This window comes from Pelophylax lessonae (assembly GCF_965119305.1).
Source record: "Pelophylax lessonae genome assembly, chromosome: 3".
NCBI lineage: Eukaryota > Metazoa > Chordata > Amphibia > Anura > Ranidae > Pelophylax > Pelophylax lessonae.
In genome coordinates, this window is record NC_138770.1 from 332930194 (window position 1) to 332954472 (window position 24279).

Consider the following 24279-nt stretch of genomic DNA (forward strand, 5'->3'; position numbering starts at 1 on the left):
ATCTTCGATTTTGTGTTCCTTTTCTTTTCTCCATTTTTAATGAATCATCTTCTTAATATACCCTACACCATGACATTTGTTATTGTTGTTGATGAGCAAAATAAAAGCTCTTGCTTATTAAAATGGATTAACATCATGTTATTTTCTAAATAAATACTACATGAAAAGTTGCATGGCATGGTTAATTTACCACATTTTGCAGCTATTAAATAATTACAAGTTTTTCTATGTGTACATGTAAACACAAACAGATGTTCTGGTAATTGGTGGTAATGTGGAGTGATTTACCTTAAAAGTTTAATATTGAATTAACGTGTTTATAAGGAACTCTGTAACAAGGGGTGCATTTTCTAATAAAGCATTACTGAAAAAATAAATTACAAAATTCTAATATATACATAACACTGTACATATAAATGTATATTGAGATGTACTGTATATTTGAAATGTGTTTTATTTCCTAACCAGTTCATTGCTTGTAATGATGTAACTGAAAATTCTATAGTCAAAAACTATTTTTAATGACATCCACAAGACCTGACAACCATATTTCTATACTTTTTTAAAATAACATTGGAGCTGTCATCAAAGTAAAGCACAGATATTGCATTTAGTTTTGTAGGTGCACAGCATGGCTTGGGGACATGTTCAGGAAACATCAAATGGACCTGTTAATAAAACAAGATTATTACATTACTGTTTATATTTCCATGATGATTTAAAAAAAAATATTAAAACATATTTAACTCATAGTGTTATTTAACATCTAATACATTTTTTGTCATTTTTTTTGCAAGACTTGTACAGCACAGAACAACTGTAAAGAATATGGTGTCACTCAGAAACACAAATGATTCCCAACTAGTTTCCTGGACCATTATAGGGAAAACGCCCTCCACCCCTGAAATGGTCATTATTGAAAATACGGATATAAAGAAAGTATATAATACTTTAATATACAGCCCATCTAAAACTGATTATTCAGTGTTGAGTTAGCGTCAGGAAACTTAATAAGTCATTAGCTTTCTTTCATCTGTTACAAACTACAGCAAAGGTTGCAACAGTTACCAGTCCTTATTGATAAAGCCATAATGAAGTTTAGAAAGCCTCATTCTCCTGCTGCTAATAATCAGTGAATCTGCCCAGGTTTGATTCACTAAGGGTTCAGTGAATCTTATTTAAAATGTGTCAGACTTGAACAAAGAAGGGAATCCTACTGAAATCGATGTGAGGGAAAATCGGGTTGTTAGATTCTGGTAATTTTTTGCTAACTGCCAAAAAAGATACAATACGCTGGGCACTGCCATGGAGAAGAGGTATCAATTAAAAAAAAAAAAAAACAGAAAGAGTGAAAACCCCATTCTGACTCAATACTTTTTCAGGTAGATTAAGCAGCAATACATGCTTTTTCACGGGGCTGCAGAAAAGAAATTGTAACGTGATATTAAATATACAATGTTTACTTGCCTTTATCCCTTCTATTTATGTATAAAGATCATGCCACTGTATTTCATTTAATATAAAAAGCATCTGACTACCCTTTTTAATCATTGCTGTTCAGAGGTCACATGATGTTTCCCAGGTCTTTCCTAGCAGCAGAGGTCACCTGGACAGTGCTGTGACTGCCACAGCACTGAAAGGCGCTGTGCCAGTCACATTACATAAAATACGTCTTTCAGAAGAGAGAACTAAAATAAATAAAAGCAACAAAAAATTTAAAATTTTAATACAAATCTATATTTCAAAGCAAATGCTTATTTATTTATTTTGCAATAACATGGCGTAGGCAGAGTTTAAGTTGATTGAAATAGCTTTGTTCACACTGTAAAGATATCTGGAGAAGCATCTGCCATTTATAGGCAATGTGAGTTTGAACACAATGTAAAATAGCATTTATTGACAGTTTATAATGATTTGCATTTAATGACATTTTAACATGCATGGCTAGATTAGGACTCCTTATTATTGTAAATGTGGGTAGCTAAGAATATATGTATAAATACATCTTGCTACAAGAGTCACCAAGACTCATATGAATCTAGAGTGGGGGATTCAACCAATTTGCATCCACTAAAAATGAAATATCAGTTTAGGTTGTTCGTATTCATTTATTTATTTATTTGTTAATAAATAAAATGCAGTGTACACTTGCAGAAATTTACATTACTCACCAGAGTTTGTACTATGGCATGATTAGTGGCATTCATATGAGCATTGAGAGGAAAAGAACATTCTCCATCACAATAAAAGGCTGCATATCCCTCTGGAGCTATTATCCAGTCCTAGAATAAAATACAAGTATCATATTTAGAAACTGCTTTCTCAGCATTGTTACAGTCTACATTCCTTGGTATAATTTTATAATTTATAATGCAATAACAATACTGTTTAAAATCTAATGGCCATATTTTCTTATCTTTTTTTAAACTGCAGAGTCATATCCTTTAAAACAGCAATATTTAATTAAAAGATCACATTTACAGGGTTTAAAGTACTTTTGCTAGTAAGCAAGAAAGCAATTCAATGCAAGACACACATTGATCCTTTACCTGCCATCCCAGGTCACGAAAACTGACATATAGCTCATGCTTTTTACAAGCCTGCTTCTGCTCACTAGTGTTGTAATCTGTAGGTAAATAGAAACACGTAACTTATAGTTAAGGTATGTTTCATTATTATGTGCTAATCACAAAGTGATATAATGATGCAAACCTTATATATTGCCATAATGTATCATGCATTGGAGATCCATGCTAAAGTAATGTATAATTGGTAAAAGTGGTTACAATAAAAGGTTCCGTTTTGCATCATGGAATGGCATTAGGGATTAGTGTTGAGCTAAATGTACCAGGGTTTGATTCAAGCAGGGTTTGAACATTAAATAAGTCCATATATTGAATCTGAACTCAATTGAAATCAACAAGTGCTGAATTTGTAAAATCAATAAAAAACATTTTCTCTGCATAAGGCAAGGAATTGTTATACAAATGGCATGGAGGCTAGACACTGGCCTAGACATGTTTTACTGCAAGAAAGGACCACAAAACATGTTTTGAGCCCTCCGCTGTACTGAAATTACTCATTTGGATTTTACTACACAATGTGGGCTTTTCAAAGTGTGCATTAGAAGCTCTAAAAAGTAAAAGAGAGCCTGCCTCATGAATACCTTGTGCACGCAGCTCTGCATACAAATCCCTTAGTATTTGTAAGGCCTATGTAAAATAAAAAAAGTTATGTACATTGTTTGTTAATGTTGTTTGAATGGTAACATAGCCTTGTCCTTACATCTTATGCCTGGGAAGGCTATGTCAACAGGGCCTTTCTGCAGCATCACGTGAGATTTTATGACTTTTTTTACCATTAGTTCATTTGCATGTTGCCATAGCATCAAAAAAGCAACCATGACTATGGCAACATATAAACAAAATGGGAGGATGGCAACAAATTCGATGACTAAACAGAGAAATAATCCTCTGCCCTTACTGAAAATTGCCTATGAAATTGGAGCAGTGAAGATAAAATTGCAGAGCTATTAGAAAAAACAAAGCCTGCATTTAAAAGCAAATAACTGCCATTTCACAACATTTCTACAGTTCATTTGGTTTAATATGGACAATTTGGGTGAAGATCTGCTTTAAAAACTGTTCATTATCTATGCTTTCATCTTTAGATTTACCAACATCTATTTAATGCAAGTTGACTGCCTAGATAATATGTCCAATTAATTTTCAATTTAATTCAATGAGGTCTTCCACTACATAGCTGCTGATAACTCTAAAGGAAATTGTAGCATGTTTTGCCAGTTTTAGATTTGCCAACAACTATGTAGTATGGGGGGCTAACTGACAGGATAAAAGCTAAATGGATTGTTTAGGTAAACCCTTACTCTAGCAACTTTACAGATTTTATACAATCAGACTATGAACTGTGTGGCCAGCATAAGAAGAACACATTAACACAGTTCCTACAGTACAATTGTAAACTAAGCTCTCATAAACATACTACTGCACTGATGTGCCACATTTAGAGTTGAGCGGACACCTGGATGTCCGTGTTCGGCGAGTTCGGCCGAACTTGAAAAAAAAGTCCGGGTCCGTGTCCCGGACTTTTTCCGAACTTTACCCGGACACCGAACCCCATTGAAGTCAATGGGGACCCAAACTTTCAGGCACTAAAATGGCTCTAAAACACCAATGGAAGGGGCTAGAGTGCTGAAAATGGCAGCAAAATGTATTTAAGAGCATGGCAAGTGCTCTTAAAAAAATTCCCCTTTAAATTAATTTTTTAATAGCAGATTAGAACAGCAATCTGTAGTGAAATATAGCTGAACGCTGCACACAACAGAAAATAGATTTTTTTATCCCTCCTCCTCCTCCTCCTCAGTGGGCTCAAGTGAGGGCAAAAAGATCGTTCACTGCACCACCCCCCACACAGCAAAATTGATGTAGACTGTCCCTGCCTAATCTCCAACCTGGCCCTAATATGCTCAATAAGATCGTTCACTGCACCACCCCTCACACAGCAAAATCGATGTAGACTGACCCTGCCTAATCTCCAGCCTGGCCCTAAAATGCTCTAATAACTTTCCCTGCCTGCACTCTGACCTGTCCTTGCATTCTTTTCGGACACAATTTTTCACAGAATCACTGTCTGTCCCTAATCAGCAGCCAGCAAGTATGATGTGTGCTCTGTCCCTAAACTACAGCAGAATGACGCGGCACGCTGGGGCTCTTGAACTTATAAAGACATGGTCACATGCTTCAGATGGCCAATCACAGCTACTAATACCTTAGTAGGCATGGCTGTGATGGTGCACACCAGTTAAACGCTTGTTGATTGGCAGTTGAAAGCCCGCCATTAAAAGCGTGCCATTACATACAAAACAGGAAATAAAATGACTGAACACGGATTTTAAACCGGAACATACAGTAAAGTTTTCGGGTCCGTGTTCAGGTAACAAAAAAAAAAAAGGTACGAACACGAATAATACAGTCCGTGTTCGCTCAACACTAGCCACATTAAATCTGTCCAAAAGGTAGATTTGTAATGACATGTATGTGCTTATACATTTTAGGATATGCTATCAAAATATTTTTTTTAGTAATTTCGAAGTAATTTAGGAATAAATAAATCATGGCATACAAAGCGCCTGTGACCCCATTTTGCCAAGCTTGGTGGATTATTAACATTTACAGTATATGCACTGATTATAATTTTGCCTTGGAGTACCAGTACTACATCCCAAATGTATTCAAGGACAACACAGGTATGTACATTAAGGAAATGTAAATGTTCAAAACTCATACTGTATGTTTTACAGTTTTGTTTACAATTTATTTAAATACATGCCATAGGTTCTGTTAACCTGGCACTTATATGTATACCTTTAATCTTAAATTAGGAGACATCTCCTAGCTCAGGTTTCTACAACATCATATCTCACCTCCACCTTTACTTCTCAAATATATAATAATATAAACACATGTATCTTTACCTTGTTCAGGGATAAGGGTAAAAAAAATAGGTGCCAGGGTAACTGGACCTATAGCATGTATTTTTTTTAATTCTTTGTATAAATAGAAGGGAAACAAAATTATTTTATAAATCTATGTAATGTGTCTCTTCATGGTACCTACAAACTTCATTAATGTACAGTACATAACTATGTTCTTAAACAGTTATATTCAGATACTCCTGATAACTCATTTTCTTTTGGCACCCAAATACACACAAAAACTTTTACTGAGTCCATTCCTTCAAATGAATGCCAACATTTGTGGTCTGCCAGCCCAGACTTGCTTAGTGGATATTTCATTACTTTTTGTTTCTTACCTGTAATACTAGGCATTTTTGATGCATCTTGCTGTGATGAAGATTTGTTCTTGTCTTGCTTTTTCCTTTTTGTGTTTGCAGCCCTAACTGAGCGCAGCAAAACCTCACTTGCTTTAAAGAAAGCTACTAGAAATGGTTGCTTTGACTGGGGTCCATGTCTCCCAACAAGGCCAACTGACTTAACATTGACACTTCGGCCTGAAAAATAGAAAAAGAACCCAAGAAATAAACAGGTGACTGATATCCAAAAAAAAAAAAAAAACATTTTAAAATTTAACTAACCAAATTATTCTCAGCTGACTAGACAAATCTTCATGCACCTATTCAGAAGGTTAAACATTTCACAGGTTGAATTTCGTGGTTCCAAAATTACCTTGGAGGCCAAAACATGACAAACTTGTGGTCTACCAATGCTTTGCATATCAATTCTTTGTGTACAAAATTGAGCAAACAAGGACATTTTAACTATAAGCAATGCAAATGATAATTGTAATGTCAAATGTTGTCGTTGTTGTAAATATGCATGTTTACTGAATGGGGAAAATAAAGAATTAAAAAATAAACTCATACTATTCCAAATCACAGTAAAATTATCTTTATGGGCTGATTTGGAACGGGTGACAGATGCTGGTCAGTAAAGGAGAGAAGGTGATATTTACAGTGGGGTTGATTTACTAAAACTAGAGAGTGTAAAATGTGGTGCAGTTGTGCATGGTTGTCAATCAGCTTCTAACTTCAGCTTGTTCAATTAAGCTTTGACAAAAAAAACGGTTTCTTTGCAGAGCTTCACCAGATTTTGCACTTTCCAGTATTATCAGGTTTTATCACTAGGGCTAAGAGTAACAGAAAATGGAAAAATGTGTTGTTTTTTTCACCATAATGGAAATAGCAGGATAATCTTCAAATTGGGACATTTCTTTTGGTGACAACTGTCAAGGGTTGCCATTTCCCCATACTTTGGAGAGTATTATTCTCATTTCCTGTTGTATCTAAACACAGGAAACAAGGGCTAATCTTCCCCAATGGGACATAGAGGCAAAACACAAAATAAAAGACAGGGGTTTTGAACCCTGCTTGTTTGTGGTTCATAGGACTGCTTAACAAGCTAGCCAAATTAGGCCAGCTGGCCTGCCCAAACCCCCTAAACCCTGGAAATGGATGTCACCTGAGATCCCAGTTGGTTTGTTCATGCACAGAAACTGGTTGGTGATCTGTCATTTGCCACAAAAGTAGCTGTAGGGAAGTATCACTGTGCAGTGGGGCAACATAATCAGGTGGCGGTTCACGGTGGTGGCCGGTCATCATGATTGATGAGGATCTACATCATTGGATGACTAGATTAATGCTTGACACTGAATTTATGTTGTGGGACATTATTAAAAAAATTCAAATACAGATATCTGTGTTTATTTCTTTTGTTTTTGTATTTTTTGGGAATAGTCTTTCCTTCATATTCATTCCCCTGGGGTAGGCATGTATCTTGGGGCTCCAGAGATTCTGCAAAACCCCCCCCCCCCTCCCCGCAAACCTCTTGAGGAACAGAATGTGGGGATAAGGTCCTTTCCCCTCTAACATGGAGACAAGGTGCCTTGCAAGGTGGTTGTTGGGAGGGTTAGGGAGACTTTGAAGCCCAAGGTAGCTTCCTAATGTTTCAAGGCATGGAGTCCCCATTAAAATTCATACCAGACCCTTCTCCAGCAACAAGCAAGCACACCCCTTCCTAAGCCATATATAGCCACACTGCCAAAATTATATCAAAAATCTCTTCCTCCTATAGCTGAATTATTCCCCTGCACTTGCCACACTGCCAAGGCTGTAAAACACTGGTTTTCATCCTATCTTATAAATATTATTAACTGACCAGGAAACATCTAGGACATTAACTCTATTTAAACCTCTGGGCTGGGCTAACGTTTGGTGAGAGAAAGGAAAGACCAAGTAACAAATAAGAACTCACAGATTATATAATAAAGTGCTGGAATTCAATTATTACACCTATGCAATTACTATGTCAGCAAGGTTCAAAGCTGTTATTGCTTCTAGAAATTGAGATTTATATACATAAAAGCATGAATCATTCCTGCAGCATACAAAACAAGCCCCCTCTCTTTCTTTCTCCCTCTCTCTCTTTCTCACCAAGGGGTTGATTTACTAAAGGCAAAAAGACTGTGCACTTTACAAGGGCAGTTGCACTCTGCAACAGGGGCAGATCCAAAGTTTAGTCTCGGGAGGGGCACTGCCAGAAAATAAGTTGTTGCTTACAGAACTGTATTGCAAAACAAACTTTCCCCGTACTTCTCTTTTAAGTGTGTGCCCAGCTAAAAGTGGAAAGGGATTAAAGGGGGGCGATAAAACAGAATCGGTGCCTACTCGCTGTATACACTGCACACACATACCACAATCCTTCTACCACAAAATACTCCTAAGTATTGTGCCACAGGTAACCGTTTTATAGACACATATAAACATTAGAATGAACGATCATTTTTTAAAAATTAAACGTTTCCATCACATATGCTTTACTTCACACAGAAACTGATCACTGAGCCTACCTTAAAGCTCGCCATACATAGTTCAGTATTTTCCATTCATAAACTGAATATATTTCCCCATCCACACATTCCAAGGTGAATGGGGAAATCTTCCCTGTTGTGTCTTTATATTCTGACAGCAGGATTCCCCCACTGTCAGAATACACTGATCAGCATTGCAGTCACTGGCTGCATGTGCTAACCGAATACTGCAGGACTGTTTATCAGAAGCCAGTCTATCAGACAAAACAACAGATAGAGTGCTGCAGTCAGGACAAGCCCCCTTGTTTACATGAATGTCCCCCCTTACATCATAAATCCCCATCCCCTCTCTTTATCAGAGTCCTCCCCCTTACGTCAAAGACCCCTCCCCCTTATGTCCCCAGAGTCACCCCCTCTTACATTGGGGTCCCCAGAGTCAGCCTCCCCCCTTACTCCAGGGTCTCCAGAGCCAACCCCTTTACATTAAGGTGCCCTGAGCCACCCTTCCATGCATCCAGGTCCCCAGAGCCCTCTCTTTATTACATCAGGGTCCCCAGAGCCCTCTCTTTATTACATCAGGGTTCCCAGAGCCCCCCTCATTACATCAGGGTCCTCAGAGCCCCCCTCATTACATCAGGGTCCTCAGAGCCCCCTCATTACAACAGGGAATCCAGAGCCCTCCTCCTTACATCAGGGTCCCCAGAGCCCTCCTCCTTACATCAGGGTCCCTAGAGTTGCTCCTTGTTACATCAGGGTCCTTAGATAGCCCCCCTCCTTACATCAGGGACCCCAGAGCCCCAAACCTTACATCAGGGTCCCCAGAGCCCTCCCTCATTACATCAGGGCCCCCAGAGCCCCCCCTCATTACATCAGGGTCCCCAGAGCCCCCCTCCTTACATCAGGTTCCCCAGAGCCCCCCTCCTTACATCAGGGTCCCCAGAGAGCCCCCTCTTTACATCAGGGTCCCCAGAGAGCCCCCTCCTTACATCAGGCTTCCCAGTGAGCCCTTTCCTTACATCAGGGTCCCCAGAGCCCTCCTTCTTACATCAGGGTCCCCAGAGGCATCCTCCTTACAACAGAGTCCCCAGAGTTGCTCCTTGTTACATCAGGGTCCCCAGAGAGCCCCCCTCCTTACATCAGTGACCCCAGAGCCCCTCATCTTACATCAGAGTCCCAAGAGCCCTCCTTGTTACATCAGGGTCCCCAGAGAGACCCCTCTCCTTACATCAGGGTCCCCAGAGGGTCCCTTCTTTACATCAGGGTCCCCACAGAGCCCCCCTCACATCAGGGTCCCCACAGAGCCCCCCCTCACATCAGGGTCCCCACAGAGCCCCCTTCAAATCAGGGTCCCCACAAAGCCTCCCCTCACACCAGGGTCCCCACAGAGCCCCCCTTCAGATCAGGGTCCCCACAGAGCCCCTCGCACATCAGGGTCCCCACAGAGCCCCCCTCACATCAGGGTCCCAAAGAGCCCCCCCCTTACATCAGGGTCCCCACAGAGCCCCCCTCACATCAGGGTCCCCACAGAGATCCCCCTCACATCAGAGTCCCCACAGAGCCCCCCTCACATCATGGTCCCCACAGAGCTCCCCCTTACATCAGGATCCCCACAGAGCCCCCCTCTTTTCAGGGTCCCCACAGAGCCCCACTCACATCATGGTCCCCACAGTGCCCCCCTCATATCAGGGTCCCCACAGAGCCCCCCCCTCACATCAGGGTCCCCACAGAGCCCCCCCATCACATCAGGGTCCCCACAGAGCCCCTTCTCACATCAGGGTCCCCACAGAGCCCCCCTCACATAAGAGTCCCCACAGAGCCCCCCCCTTTGGCTGCTCAATAACCAGGCCACTTTTTTAAAATTGTCACTGCGTCAATTTAACTGATAATTGCGCGGTCATGCAATACTGTAGCCAAACAAAATTTATGTCCTTTTTTTTCCCCATAAACAGAGGTTTCTTTTGGTGGTATTTGATCACCTCTGAGATTTTTATTTTCTGCGATATTAATAAAAATAAATAATAAAGGTCCCCACAGAGCCCCCTTCAAATCAGGGTCCCCACAAAGCCTCCCCTCACACCAGGGTCCCCACAGAGCCCCCCTTCAGATCAGGGTCCCCACAGAGCCCCTCGCACATCAGGGTCCCCACAGAGCCCCCCTCACATCAGGGTCCCAAAGAGCCCCCCCCTTACATCAGGGTCCCCACAGAGCCCCCCTCACATCAGGGTCCCCACAGAGATCCCCCTCACATCAGAGTCCCCACAGAGCCCCCCTCACATCATGGTCCCCACAGAGCTCCCCCTTACATCAGGATCCCCACAGAGCCCCCCTCTTATCAGGGTCCCCACAGAGCCCCACTCACATCAGGGTCCCCACAGTGCCCCCCTCATATCAGGGTCCCCACAGAGCCCCCCCCTCACATCAGGGTCCCCACAGAGCCCCCCCATCACATCAGGGTCCCCACAGAGCCCCTTCTCACATCAGGGTCCCCACAGAGCCCCCCTCACATAAGAGTCCCCACAGAGCCCCCCCCTTTGGCTGCTCAATAACCAGGCCACTTTTTTAAAATTGTCACTGCGTCAATTTAACTGATAATTGCGCGGTCATGCAATACTGTAGCCAAACAAAATTTATGTCCTTTTTTTTCCCCATAAACAGAGGTTTCTTTTGGTGGTATTTGATCACCTCTGAGATTTTTATTTTCTGCGATATTAATAAAAAAAGAGCAAAAATTTCGCGAAAAATTGACATTTTCTACTTTGACTGTTAAAAAATATCCAATATATTCAATGTTTGTCATATATTTAGGCCAAAGTGTATTTAGCTAGATGTCTTTGACAAAAAAATTTTCAATGAGCATATTTTTATCCACTTTAAGATCGGAAGATTTTACCCCCTTCCTGACCAGGCCATATTTTGCAATTCGGCACAGCGTTACTTTTACGGACAATTGGGCTGTACCCAAATGAAATTTACGTCCTTTTTTCCCCCACAAATAGAGCTTTCTTTTGGTGGTATTTGATCGCCTGTGCGATTTTTAATTTATGAAAAAAAGATATATACAGTGCCTTGCGAAAATTTTCGGCCCCCTTGAACTTTGCGACCTTTTGCCACATTTCAGGCTTCAAACATAAAGATATAAAACTGTAATTTTTTGTGAAGAATCAACAACAAGTGGGACACAATCATGAAGTGGAACTAAATTTATTGGATATTTCAAACTTTGTTAACAAATAAAAAACTGAAAAATTGGGCGTGCAAAATTATTCAGCCCCTTTACTTTAAGTGCAGCAAACTCCAGAAGTTTAGTGAGGATCTCTGAATGATCCAATGTTGACCTAAATGACTAATGATGATAAATAGAATCCACCTGTGTGTAATAAAGTGTCCGTATAAATGCACCTGCACTGTGATAGTCTCAGAGGTCCGTTTAAAGCGCAGAGAGCATCATGAAGAACAAGAAACACACCAGGCAGGTCCGAGATACAGTTGTGGAGAAGTTTAAAGCCGGATTTGGATACAAAAATATTTCCAAAGCTTTAAACATCCCAAGGAGCACATAATATTGAAATGGAAGGAGTATCAGACCACTGCAAATCTACAAAGACCTGTCCGTCCCTCTAAACTTTCCGCTCATACAAGGAGAAGACTGATCAGAGATGCAGCCAAGAGGCCCATGATCACTCTGGATGAACTGCAGAGATCTACAGCTGAGGTGGGAGACTCTGTCCATAGGACAACAATCAGTCGTATACTGCACAAATCTGGCCTTTATGGAAGAGTGGCAAGAAGAAAGCCATTTCTTAAAGATATCCATAAAAAGTGTTGTTTAAAGTTTGCCACAAGCCACCTGAGAGACACACCAAACATGTGGAAGAAGGTGCTCTGGTCAGATGAAACCAAAATGCAAAACGTTATGTTTGGCGTAAAAGCAACACAGCTCATCACCCTGAAAACACCATTAGGGATGATCGAACGGTTTGGGTCGACCATCGGTTTGACCCGAACATTGGCTGTTCGAGGTTCGGCCGAATTTAGAACTTTTTGCCCAAAAAGTTCGGAATTCGGCAACCAGAACCGACCAAAATGTAATGGGACAGGAAATGGGCTTTAAAAGCCCATGATTGGACCAGAACCATTAGCAAAAGCCAATTGAGGGGGCAGGAGAATGCTAGGAATGTGATTGGAGTGACTAGGGGGTCCATAGACCAATCATTAGTGAATACGCCCCCCAGTATATAAGATAGCCCCCGCCAAATTCCTAGCATTCTTATACGGGACATGGAAGAGAGTGGAATGCTGTTCTGTTACTTCTGTTACAAAGTGTTACAAAGTGTCATTTAGCAATTTTTAGTGTGAGGAAAGGGATATCTAGTGTAGTTAGGGTGCTCTTTTACACTTTAGTTAGCTTTAATTTATTCAGTTTCTGTAGGGAAAGTGTTAAGTGTAAGGGGACCGTAGTGTAGTGTAGGGTTAACTGACAGTGACTGCTATGGCAGGGTGACAAAACCCTTCCATATCAGGGTGACCGCTATAGAGAAAAGCTAGTTTCTCTTGTGTCACTTTCGCTGCAGTAAAATGGCTTCGCCGCCGTCAGCATTCTTTTTGGCTGCAGGCGTCCATAGGGATCTTTTGAGCACATGTTTGGAGTCAGGCATGACATCTGAACATGTGTATAGGGGGTATATATACACACCCATGTATGTATATATACACCTAGACATATATAGGTGTGAAAGGAGCAGAAAAAACTACTTGCGCTAATGAAATAATTAACACCAATATAGTTACGCTCCTATCACACCTATATATGTCTAAGTGTAATATACATATAAGTATGTGTGTATATATACCACTATACACAAGTTCAGATGTTTTGCCTGCCTCCAAAAACCCCAAAAAATGCCTGCAACAACACACCTGGGCGGTTTTTTTTTGACGCTAGTGTTTTTTTGGGCATTTTTTGGGGTTCTTTGGAGGCAGGCAAAACATCTGAACTTGTGTATAGTGGTATATATACCACTATACACAAGTTCAGATGTTTTGCCTGCCTCCAAAGAACCCCAAAAAATGCCCAAAAAAACGCTTGCTACTAAACCGGCAATGTGTGAAAAGCGAGAAGCCACTAACCTGTTTTATAAGTGACAAAATACAAACAATCTTTTTTTATGGTTCTGGACACGCTACAGAGCTGAAACTTCACAGGTACACTTTTTAGACCCCCCAGATACTAAATCCAAAGAATTTTTTTTTTTTTTTTAATTTTTTCAATAATTGGCTCTCTATCAAAAATGACAATTTTAAGAACTTTTTTTTGTGTGATTTTGTGTCTGGGGGGTCTAAAAGGTGTACCTGTGAAGTTTCAGCTCTGTAGCATGTCCAGAACCATAAAAAAAAAGGATTGTTTGTATTAGGTCAGTTATAGAACAGGTTAGTGGCTTCTCGCTTTTCACACCTTGCCGGTTTAGTAGCAGGCGTTTTTTTGGGGTTCTTTGGAGGCAGGCAAAACATCTGAACTTGTGTATAGTGGTATATATACCCGTATACACAAGTTCAGATGTTTTGCCTGCCTGAAAAGACCCCAAAAAATGCCCAAAAAAACGCTTGCTACTAGACCGGCAAGGTGTGAAAAGCGAGAAGCCACTAACCTGTTCTATAAGTGACAAAATACAAACAATCTTTTTTTTTTTTTATGGTTCTGGACATGCTACAGAGCCGAAACTTCACAGGTACACTTTTTAGACCCCCCAGATACTAAATCCAAAGATTTTTTTTTTTTTTCAATAATTGGCTCTCTATCAAAAATGACATTTTTTAAGAACTTTTTTTTGTGTGATTAATAGTCCCTGGGGTATGACCCAGAACCCTAGGCACTTTTTAGGGGCATTTATTGGGTTTTAGGTAGAGTTGAGCGGACACCTGGATGTCCATGTTCGGCGGGTTTGGCCGAACTTGAAAAAAAAGTCCGGGTCCGTGTCCCGGACTTTTTCCGAACTTTACCCGGACACCGAACCCCATTGAAGTCAATGGGGACCCAAACTTTTAGGCACTAAAATGGCTCTAAAACACCAATGGAAAGGGCTAGAGTGCTGCAAATGGCAGCAAAACATAGTTAAGAGCACGGCGAGTGCTCTGCGAACAAATGTGGATAGGGAAATAACTTAAAAAACAACAAAAAAAACCAGAAAAATAAAACAATGTTATTCATCTGTGAAGGACGAGGCCCATATGGAGTAGGAGGGAGGTTGAGGTGGTGGTGGATGTGGCGGTGTCATAGGCATGCGCACAGGGTGTGCCGGGTGTACCTGGGCACACCCTTATCACCTAGGCCACATTAGCATTATCGCTCTGTTTGCCAGTGAGGAGATGGGAAAGATCTCCCTCGGACCTGCTCTGCCATAAGAGAAGTGCCACACACTTTTATTTCACTTTGCCAGCAGGGAGAGTAATGTACCGGGGCCATATACATGTAGGCAAACACATGCATGTGTATTTAAACTTTGGGGTGCACACCCTAATGCAATAGGTGGACGCGGCGGTGGAGGAGGACGAGGTAGCCAATACTGCTTTTTTTTCAGTCATTTTAAATGAGGGTACACCCCAAAAGAGTGAGAAAGAGCAAAAATAGAACAATGGCTGGGTAAGGTTGGTATCCATCTCTATTCTGCACAAGATACAGAAAAGTCCTGTGGGATCCATGCAGGGTTCATTTTAATGAACGTGAGCTTGTCCACATTGTCTCTGGACAGGCGGCTGCGCTTGTCTGTGATAACGCCCCCAGCCATGCTAAATACACGTTCAGATAATACATTTTGAAATGATGGCATTCAGGGCCCGGGATCGCGGGTGGGTAGGGGGGTACTTCCTCTTCCTCTGAAGTGTTTGGGAGATGGAAAGCTGAACGCTTCCACGGGACATTGTGGAGATGGTTGGTGACCCAGGTGGTGGTGTTGCTGACAGATCGTCTGTTTGCGGGGTGGCAGGTGCCGGTATCACTACAGATGTGGATGGAGAGGCCGAGACTGCAGCAGAAGAGGAAGCAGGAGGAGCCAGAGACCTTTCTTGGTTTTGAAGGTGTCTACTCCACTGCAGCTCGTGCTTTGCACTTAGATGTCTGATCATGCAGGTTGTGCTCAGGTTGAGAAGGTTTATGCCTCGCTTCAGGCTCTGATTGCACAGGGTGCAAACCACTCGTGTCCTGTCATCAGCACATTTTCTGAAGAACTTCCACGCTAGAGAACTCCTTTGAGCTGGCTTTGGTGCGCTCGTTCCCTTGCTGCGTTGGGCAGTAGCAGGCGTAGTGTCTAGGGCATGGCCGCTCCGCTTCTGCACCCTGCTCCCTCTTCTGCTGTGCTGGTGGCTCTGTGCAACCACCGCCTCTTCCTCCAAACTACTCAGGTCACCTGCATGACCTTCATTCCATGTGGGGTCGAGGACCTCATCGTCCTCCACATCATCTTCCACCCAGTCTTCACCCCTGCCCTCCTTGTCGGTCTCCACAATTCTGAATGCCGCAGCAGTTGGCACCTGCGTTTCGTCATCATCGGAGACGTGCTGCGATGGTCCTTCCATGTACTCATCTTGAGAAATAAGTGGTTGGGCATCGCTGCACTCAATCTCTTCCACTTCTGGGGCAGGGCTAGGTGGATGGCCCTGGGAAACCCTGCTGACAGAGTCATCAAAAAGAAGAAGAGACTGCTGCATGACTTGGGGCTCAGACTGCTTGCCTGATTTGCAAGGGGGTAAGGTGAACGACGGTTGGACATCGGCTGCAGGTGCCAACTCTGACCTTTCTGCAGTAGACTGGGTGGGAGACAATGTGAAGGAACTGGAGGCACTGTCAGCAGCAACCCAATCTACTATCGCCTGTACTTCTTCTTGCCTCATCACTTCTAGAGGCGCATGATGCCCTACCAAATACTGCTGCAGGTTCTGTCGCCTACTCACACTTGAGGAAGGTGTTTCACTTGTGCGTGTAGCTGGCACAGATCGACCACGTCCTCTCCTTGCAACAGGAGCTCTACCAGCAGCACCACGACCCAGGCCACGGCCCCTATTTGACGGTCTCCTCATATTTCTGTAATTTATGATCTTGCCCTAGAAAGGTGTTTATTGAATAGCGGAACAAAACAACAACAGTATCGCACGGGTGTATCTCACAGTCAAATATGCAAACTATGCCGCAATTTAATTTGTTTTACCCCAAAAGGGTGTATATTGAATAGCGGAATAGAAAAAAGGATAAAAACGGTGTACAAACACAGACTAGGCCCCGATTAAAAGTTTTTGTACCCTAAAGGGAGGATGAGGAAGAGGAGTAGGAGGAGTTCGGAACAGGAGGCAAACTGAAGCGCCCTGCAAACCTTGGCGGTGGAAGGAGATGCGCCAAACAAATTTAAAAGGTGTATCTCACACGTACCGATACAGACTATGCCGTAATTTAATTTTTTACACTCCAAAAGGGTGTATATTGAATAGCGGAATAGGAAAAATTTTATAATACGGTGTATCTCACACGTACAAACACAGACTAGGCCCCGATTACAATTTTTTGTACCCTAAAGGGAGGATGAGGAAGAGGAGTAGGAGGAGTTCGGAACAGGAGGCAAACTGAAGCGCCCTGCAATCCTTGGCGGTGGAAGGAGATGCGCCAAACAAATTTAAAAGGTGTATCTCACACGTACCGATACAGACTATGCCGTAATTTAATTTTTTACACTCCAAAAGGGTGTATATTGAATAGCGGAATAGGAAAAATTTTATAAAACGGTGTATCTCACACGTACAAACACAAACTAGGCCCCGATTACAATTTTTTGTACCCTAAAGGCAGGATGAGGAAGAGGAGTAGGAGGAGTTCGGAACAGGAGGCAAACTGAAGCGCCCTACAATCCTCGGCGGTGGAAGGAGATGCGCCAAACAAATTTAAAACGGTGTATCTCACATGTACCGATACAGACTATGCCGTAATTTAATTTTTTACACTCAAACAGGGTTTATATTGAATAGCGGAATAGGAAAAATTTTACAAAACGGTGTATCTCACACGTACAAACACAGACTAGGCCCCGATTACAATTTTTTGTACCCTAAAGGCAGGATGAGGATGAGGAGTAGGAGGAGGTCCGAACAGGAGGCAAAATGAAGCACCCTGCAATCCTCGGCGGTATGAGATGCGCCCCAAAAATTGTAAAGGTGTATCTCACACGTACCGATACAGACTATCCCGCAATTTAATTGTTTTTACCCCAAAGGTGTAGATTGAATAGCGGAATAGAAAATATGATATCAAAAGGTATATGTATCTCACACGTACAGACCCAGACTAGGCCCAGATTACTATTTTTTGTACCCCCAAAGGCAGGAAGAGGAGTAGGAGGAGTTCGGAACAGGCAGGAGGCAGACTGAAGCACCCTGCAATCCTCGGCGATATGAGATGCGCCCCAAAAATTGGAAAGGTGTATCTCACATGTACCGATACAGACTATCCCGCAATTTAATTGTTTTTACCACAAAGGTGTAGATTGAATAGCGGAATAGAAAATATGATATCAAAAGGTGTATGTATCTCACACGTACAGACCCAGACTAGGCCCAAATTACTATTTTTTGTGCCCCCAAAGGCAGGATGAGGAGTAGGAGGAGTTCGGAACAGGCAGGAGGCACACTGAAGCACCCTGCAATCCTCGGCAGTATGAGATGCGCCCCAAAAATTGGAAAGGTGTATCTCACACGTACCGATACAGACTATCCCGCAATTTAATTGTTTTTACCCCAAAGGTGTAGATTGAATAGCGGAATAGAAAATATGATATAAAATTGGTGATTTTTCAATAGCACATGTGAACAGCAGTGTCTTATATCAGTCAGCTCTGCTGCAGGCTATGGAGGGAAAAAAAAAGAAAATTCCCCTTTTAAGTTTGTAATTTTTAAATAGATTAGTACAGACTATGCCAGAATTTAATTTTTTTAACCCAAAAGGGTGTATATTGAATAGTGGAATAGAAAAAAGTGTATAAATTTTGAAATCACTCAATAATAGCACATGTGAACACAGCAGTGTATTATCACAGTCAGCAGCACTGAAGGAAAAACGCTGCACACAACTGACTGATAAAAATGATTTTTTTCTCCCTCCGCCTCAGCGGGCAAAAAGATTGTGTTCACACCACCCCACACACAGCAAAATCGATGTGGACCACTGACCCTGCCTATTCTCCAGCCTCGCCCTAAAATGATCGATAAGATCGGTCACTGCCGGCACTGCAAACCCCCCACACAGCAAAATCGATTGTAGAACACTGACCCTGCCTATCTCCAGCCTCGCCCTAAAATGATCGATAAGATCGGTCACTGCCGGCACTGCAAACCCCCCCACACAGCAAAATTGATTGTAGAACACTGACCCTACCTATCTCCAGCCTCGCCCTAAAATGCCCTAACAACTCGCCCTGCCTGCAGCACTCCGACCTGTCCCTGATTCTGAATTCTTTTCGGACACAATATAATTTATGACTGTCTGTCCCTAATCAGCAGCCAGCACGTATGATGTGTGCTCTGTCCCTGTACTACTGCTGAATGACGCAGCGGCGCTCGGTCTCGAACTTATAAAGACTTGGTCACATGCTTCAGATGGCCAATCACAGCTACTAATACATTTGTAGGCATGGCTGGGATGGCTTAAGGCACACCAGTTAAACGCTTGTTGATTGGCTGTTGAAAGCCCGCCATTAAAAGCGCGCCAATATATACAAACACGAAAATAAAATGACCGAACTCGGATTTTAAACCCGAACATACAGTAAAATTTTCGGGTCCGTGTTCGGGTAACAAAAATCCAATTATTCTGTACGAACACGAATAATACAGTCCGTGTTCGCTCAACACTAGTTTTAGGGCTTCAAAATGGTGTTTTTTGATTACCGAAGTTCGGGTCCCATTGATGTCAATGGGGTTCTGAAATCCGGGCCGAACTTTCGGGAAGTTTGGATGTTCTGGCCGAACCGAACTTTTGAAAAGTTTGATCATCCCCAAACACCATCCCCACTGTCAAACATGGTGGTGGCAGCATCATGGTTTGGGCCTGCTTTTCTTCAGCAGGGACAGGGAAGATGGTTAAAATTGATGGGAAGATGGATGGAGCCAAATACAGGACCATTCTGGAAGAAAACCTGCTGGAATCTGCAAAAGACCTGAGACTGGGACAGAGATTTGTCTTCCAACAAGACAATGATCCAAAACATAAAGAAAAATCTACAATGGAATGGTTCACAAATAAACATATCCAGGTGTTAGAATGGCCAAGTCAAAGTCCAGACCTGAATCCAATCGAGAATCTGTGGAAAGAACTAAAAACTGCTGTTCACAAACGCTCTCCATCCAACCTCACTGAGCTTGAGCTGTTTTGCAAGGAGGAATGGGCAAAAATTTCAGTCTCTCGATGTGCAAAACTGATAGAGACATACCCCAAGCGACTTACAGCTGTTATCACAGCAAAAGGTAGCGCTACAAAGTATTAACTTAAGGGGGCTGAATAATTTTGCACGCCAAATTTTTCAGTTTTTTATTTGTTAAAAAAGTTTGAAATATCCAAATTTCGTTTCACTTCATGATTGTGTCCCACTTGTTGTTGATTCTTCACAAAAAATTACAGTTTTATATCTTTATGTTTGAAACCTGAAATGTGGCAAAAGGTTGCAAAGTTCAAGGGGGCCGAATACTTTCGCAAGGCACTGTAACATTTCCCAAAAAAATGTATAAATCAAAATTTTTTTACATTTTAGGCCAATTTGTTTTCTGCTAGATATTTTTGGTAAAAAAATTGCAATAAGCATATTTTGATTGGTTTGCGCAAAAGTTTACCAACTACGGGAAAGATTTGTCATTTTTATTGTTTTTTTTTTACCAGTAATGGCGGCGATGTGCGATTTTTTTGCGGGACTGAAACATTGCGGCGGACAGATCATTTTTTGACACTTTTGGGGGGACCAGTGACATTACTACTGTAATGAAGTAAAGCTGTGCAGCTGTTCAACAGGAGGTAGAGACACGGGTCTTTTTAAAACTGTCAGCCAACCTGGACAATAGGAATGTATTGATAGCTGTTTTGAAGTAAGACCGAAAAAAAAAAAACTATAAAGGATAAAGGATATCTGCGCTCAGAATCAAAACATCAAACTAGTATATGCGTTATGAAACCAATAGGCAGCCAACTAAAAAGGTAGATTACACACCCATCAAACAATGAAAAAGCATAAGAGCAGCGCCAGAATGTATAAGAAATATTATAAAAAATTAGTATTATAAAAAAATATATTATTTCAGTCCCAAGATAGAGTCTCTAAAGCAGATGAAATAGAGTCCTCCAATCACCGGTGCACAGAGATGAAAAGAAGGTCACAGATCACCAACGTGATCATTTATACAAGGCCCTTACCAGAGAATCTGACCCTCCCTTCACAGAGCGGTCAGAGATATGGCAGAAGTAGCAACTGTGGCACAGCTGATCAGACTTTCCTCCACCTTTTCAAATACCTCCCTGGATGATCCAAAGCTCCCCGGAAAGGTCAGAAGCCACAGGACATATATACACACTGGAAACCAGATAACCCTCCTCCTCTTGGTATAACCAAAAGTGTCACCATCCCTCCTCCTCACACAGGGAGGTACACGTCACTTCTGCCATGGTCTGCCCTTCTTCTTAGCCCAGTCACTTGTCCTCGGTCATACTGCAGATTCCGCAACTCTGCTCATTAAAATCATCATTAATTAAGGAAGGAGGAGGGTTATCTGGTTTCCAGTGTGTACTGTATATATGTCCTGTGGCTTCTGACCATTCCGGGGAGCTTTGGATCATCCAGGGAGGTGTTTGAAAAGGTGGAGAAAAGTCTGATAAGCTGTGCCACAGTTGCTACTTCTGCCATATCTGACCGCTCTGTGAAAGGAGGGTCAGATTCTCTGGTAAGGGGCTTGTATTAATTATCACGTTGGTGATCTGTGACCTTCTTTTCATCTCTGTGCACCGTTGATTGGAGGACTTTATTTCATCTGCTTAAGAGACTCTACCTTGGGACTGAAATAATAATTTTTTATAATACTAATTTTTTTATAATACTTTTTATACATTCTTGCGCTGCTTTTATACTTTGTCAAAAAAAAAAAAAGTGTTCAATATTTTAGAAAGCCATCAGTATATACATACAATGAATAATAGCTTCATGGTCTATTAGTGGGCATCTGCATCCCAAATGTGAAAAGATATTAAACAAAATCCTAGAAGGGAACAGACCAACAGGCAATCATGGATGTAAGTCTTAAACAAATAACTATCCAAATGTTGCTTTAAAATAAAAAAAAAACGATAATGGCTCCATGGCAGAACCTATATTTCCCAGAAAAAGACTATCACTGGTATAAATGAAGAAGGCAGTTTGATTTGTGGTTAAAACAGTTTTCCTTCTACTTACACTGTAACAAATGTATTAATTCAGCTCAGACTTCCTCCTTCTGGCAGCCTTATTGCTGTAAAAAGAGAAATTAAGGGATCGAGCCAAATACCATACCTTGAAGTGACCCACTTTAATACATAAACAGTTATACAACTTGTTTTTTCAGGTGTTTCATACTTGAAATTGGTTTAAGATGTTTCTAATGACACAATAATGTGAGTTTGGTAACTTTTGTTATTTTATATCAGGCGGCTTTGGTATTTTTCTGATTCAGGATAGCATTCTGTGTCAATACCATGGATCTGCATATTTTTACTAAGGGAATCAAGTATAACTGTTAAACACTTTATATAAATTTAATATTTAAATGCGTGTTTCAGACATGTCAACATGATTGAACAAATACAGTACATTCATAAATTATAGAAGAATTCCAGGAATGGTATATTTTACATACTTACATTGGTCCAGCTTAGACCAGTGTACCTATACTATTTATATATATATATATATATATATATATATATATATATATATATACCATACCTGGTCAATGCACCTGGAAGATGGAAATCAATGCAGTAGAACCCACTACTCCAGTGATCTCCACTTGCTTCCAGGCCCCATGCTGAATGGCTGGCCTGCTGCATTGTGAAAATAGGAGGTCAGCTGATTAGCACAGGTGTCATTCAGAGAACGCTTTGCATGTCCTAAATAAATGCCAAGCGTTCTCTGATTTTAAGAGGGGAAGAACATTCTCTGAATGGCACCCATACTAGGTGGCTGACCTCTTGTGTTCACAATGCATCACATTGGCTTTCAGGGACATTGGCCAGGTATGGTATACACTGTACATAGTTACATTAATCCAAGGTGGACCCATGTAATCATGTAAAAATATACCATACTTGGAATTCTTTAAGTTTTTCAATGAACTAGAAGTAAAGTATAAAGATGTTGATTTCCATTTATTGTTTCATTATATGTGAGCTACCTATACTGGAAGCATAGCTGTAGAATATTTTTTCCCTCATGTGACAGTATGTGGCATAAACAAAAAAATTGCAGATTACCTTGATGCAATAATATAAGTGTAAAAAAAAAAAAATCAGTTGGACCAGAAATGTTCTGCTAATTCTCATTTGCTATCTTTTTAGGGGCTATTGATTTGATATCTAATATGTAGCTTTTCTGGCATGTTTAGGGCTTGATGGGAAAAGCAGTGTTTGAAAAATATAAAAAAAATGCATGATAGTATTACTGAGCTGATGACAAAAAGAGACCACCGTTTTTGTGTAGCTGCTAGGTAGCAAGTCAGATTGATATCTTAGCTCTATTTTTCACAGCAACATACCTGCATGAGAAAAAAAGTATTTGCACAAACGTCTTACATTTAAATATATATTTTTTTAAATGTTGCCTTCACTGTTCATGTAGCTTATCATTGTTTCTGAATTTTCAAAGCACTTGCAATATTAGCTTATAGTTCTAAAAACAAAAAAATAAAACATCTAAATATCAAAATTTCCCTTAAGATACATTAAGTCATCACAATATACAGCTGAAGAATTCTTATTTAGGGAGAGTTGTATTCCCACTTGCCATAGCACTCTCACACAAACTACCCAAATGGAAGTTTGTAATTTATTCTGCTAGTTCTTGTCCCTTCATCAGCCAAGAGCCACTTTTTCCATTTGGATAGCAGTTCTTTTGCATCCAGCTACTCTCTCCCTTGCTGCAGCTGTTGGGAACCCAATATTCTAACAGCGGTGTTCTCCTGTGCTGCCAGTGCATCCCCTCACACTCTCTCTCTCCCCTAAAGCTGCCCAGATTTCTGACTTGCTGTTTCCAATGCTCATAACTTCTTCTCCATAGATACCCAGAGTGGCCAAAAATGTCAAGCTCTGTAAATAAATTCCATATAATGCTCAAACCCTGAATTTGCAGCTAGGAAACCAGTCCAGTAAGGCTCTGCTGCCTTCTCACTAAGAAAATTTAAACAAATGTTTAACCCTCAGAGAGACCACTATTGCACCACGACTAAAATTATTAAAACAAAGAGATATTTCTATTAACCAATCTTGTACCTTTTGTGTGTGCTCCATACATCCAAACCTCACTACACATTGATTATGTAGCATGCCTTGCCCCTCCCCTGCTGATACTACCCCTGTTGCTTTTACCAGCAATTCCTAACAATCAAAATGACAAATGGGACTTGATAAGCAAATACTGCAGCCAGCTTTAACCACTTTAGGCCCGGAGGATTTTCCTGCTTTACGTCCAGGCCACTTTTTGCAACTTGGCACTGTGCAAATTTAAATGACAATTGCGTGGTCATGGAACGCTGTACCCAAACTAAATTTACGTCCTTTTTTTCCCACAAACAGAGCTTTCTTTTGGTGGTATTTGATCACCTCTGCACTTTTCATTTTTTGCGATATTAATAAAAAAAGAATGACAATATTGAAAAAATAACAATATTTTTC

At 41.2% G+C, this 24279-nt stretch overlaps 1 protein-coding gene across 1 annotated transcript in view; it reads right to left on the reverse strand.

The window, feature by feature from the left end:
• Window positions 1-343: 343 nt before the first annotated feature.
• Window positions 344-24279, reverse strand: part of BMP5 (bone morphogenetic protein 5) — a 233717-nt gene continuing 209781 nt past the window's right edge. The window contains exons 4-7 of the mRNA XM_082249982.1: window positions 5833-6030; window positions 2550-2626; window positions 2172-2282; window positions 344-668 (exon numbers count right to left, since the gene is read on the reverse strand). Coding sequence (XP_082106108.1) covers window positions 519-668; window positions 2172-2282; window positions 2550-2626; window positions 5833-6030 — 536 coding nt within the window. The 3' untranslated portion in view covers window positions 344-518. The remainder of the gene's footprint in view (window positions 669-2171; window positions 2283-2549; window positions 2627-5832; window positions 6031-24279) is intronic.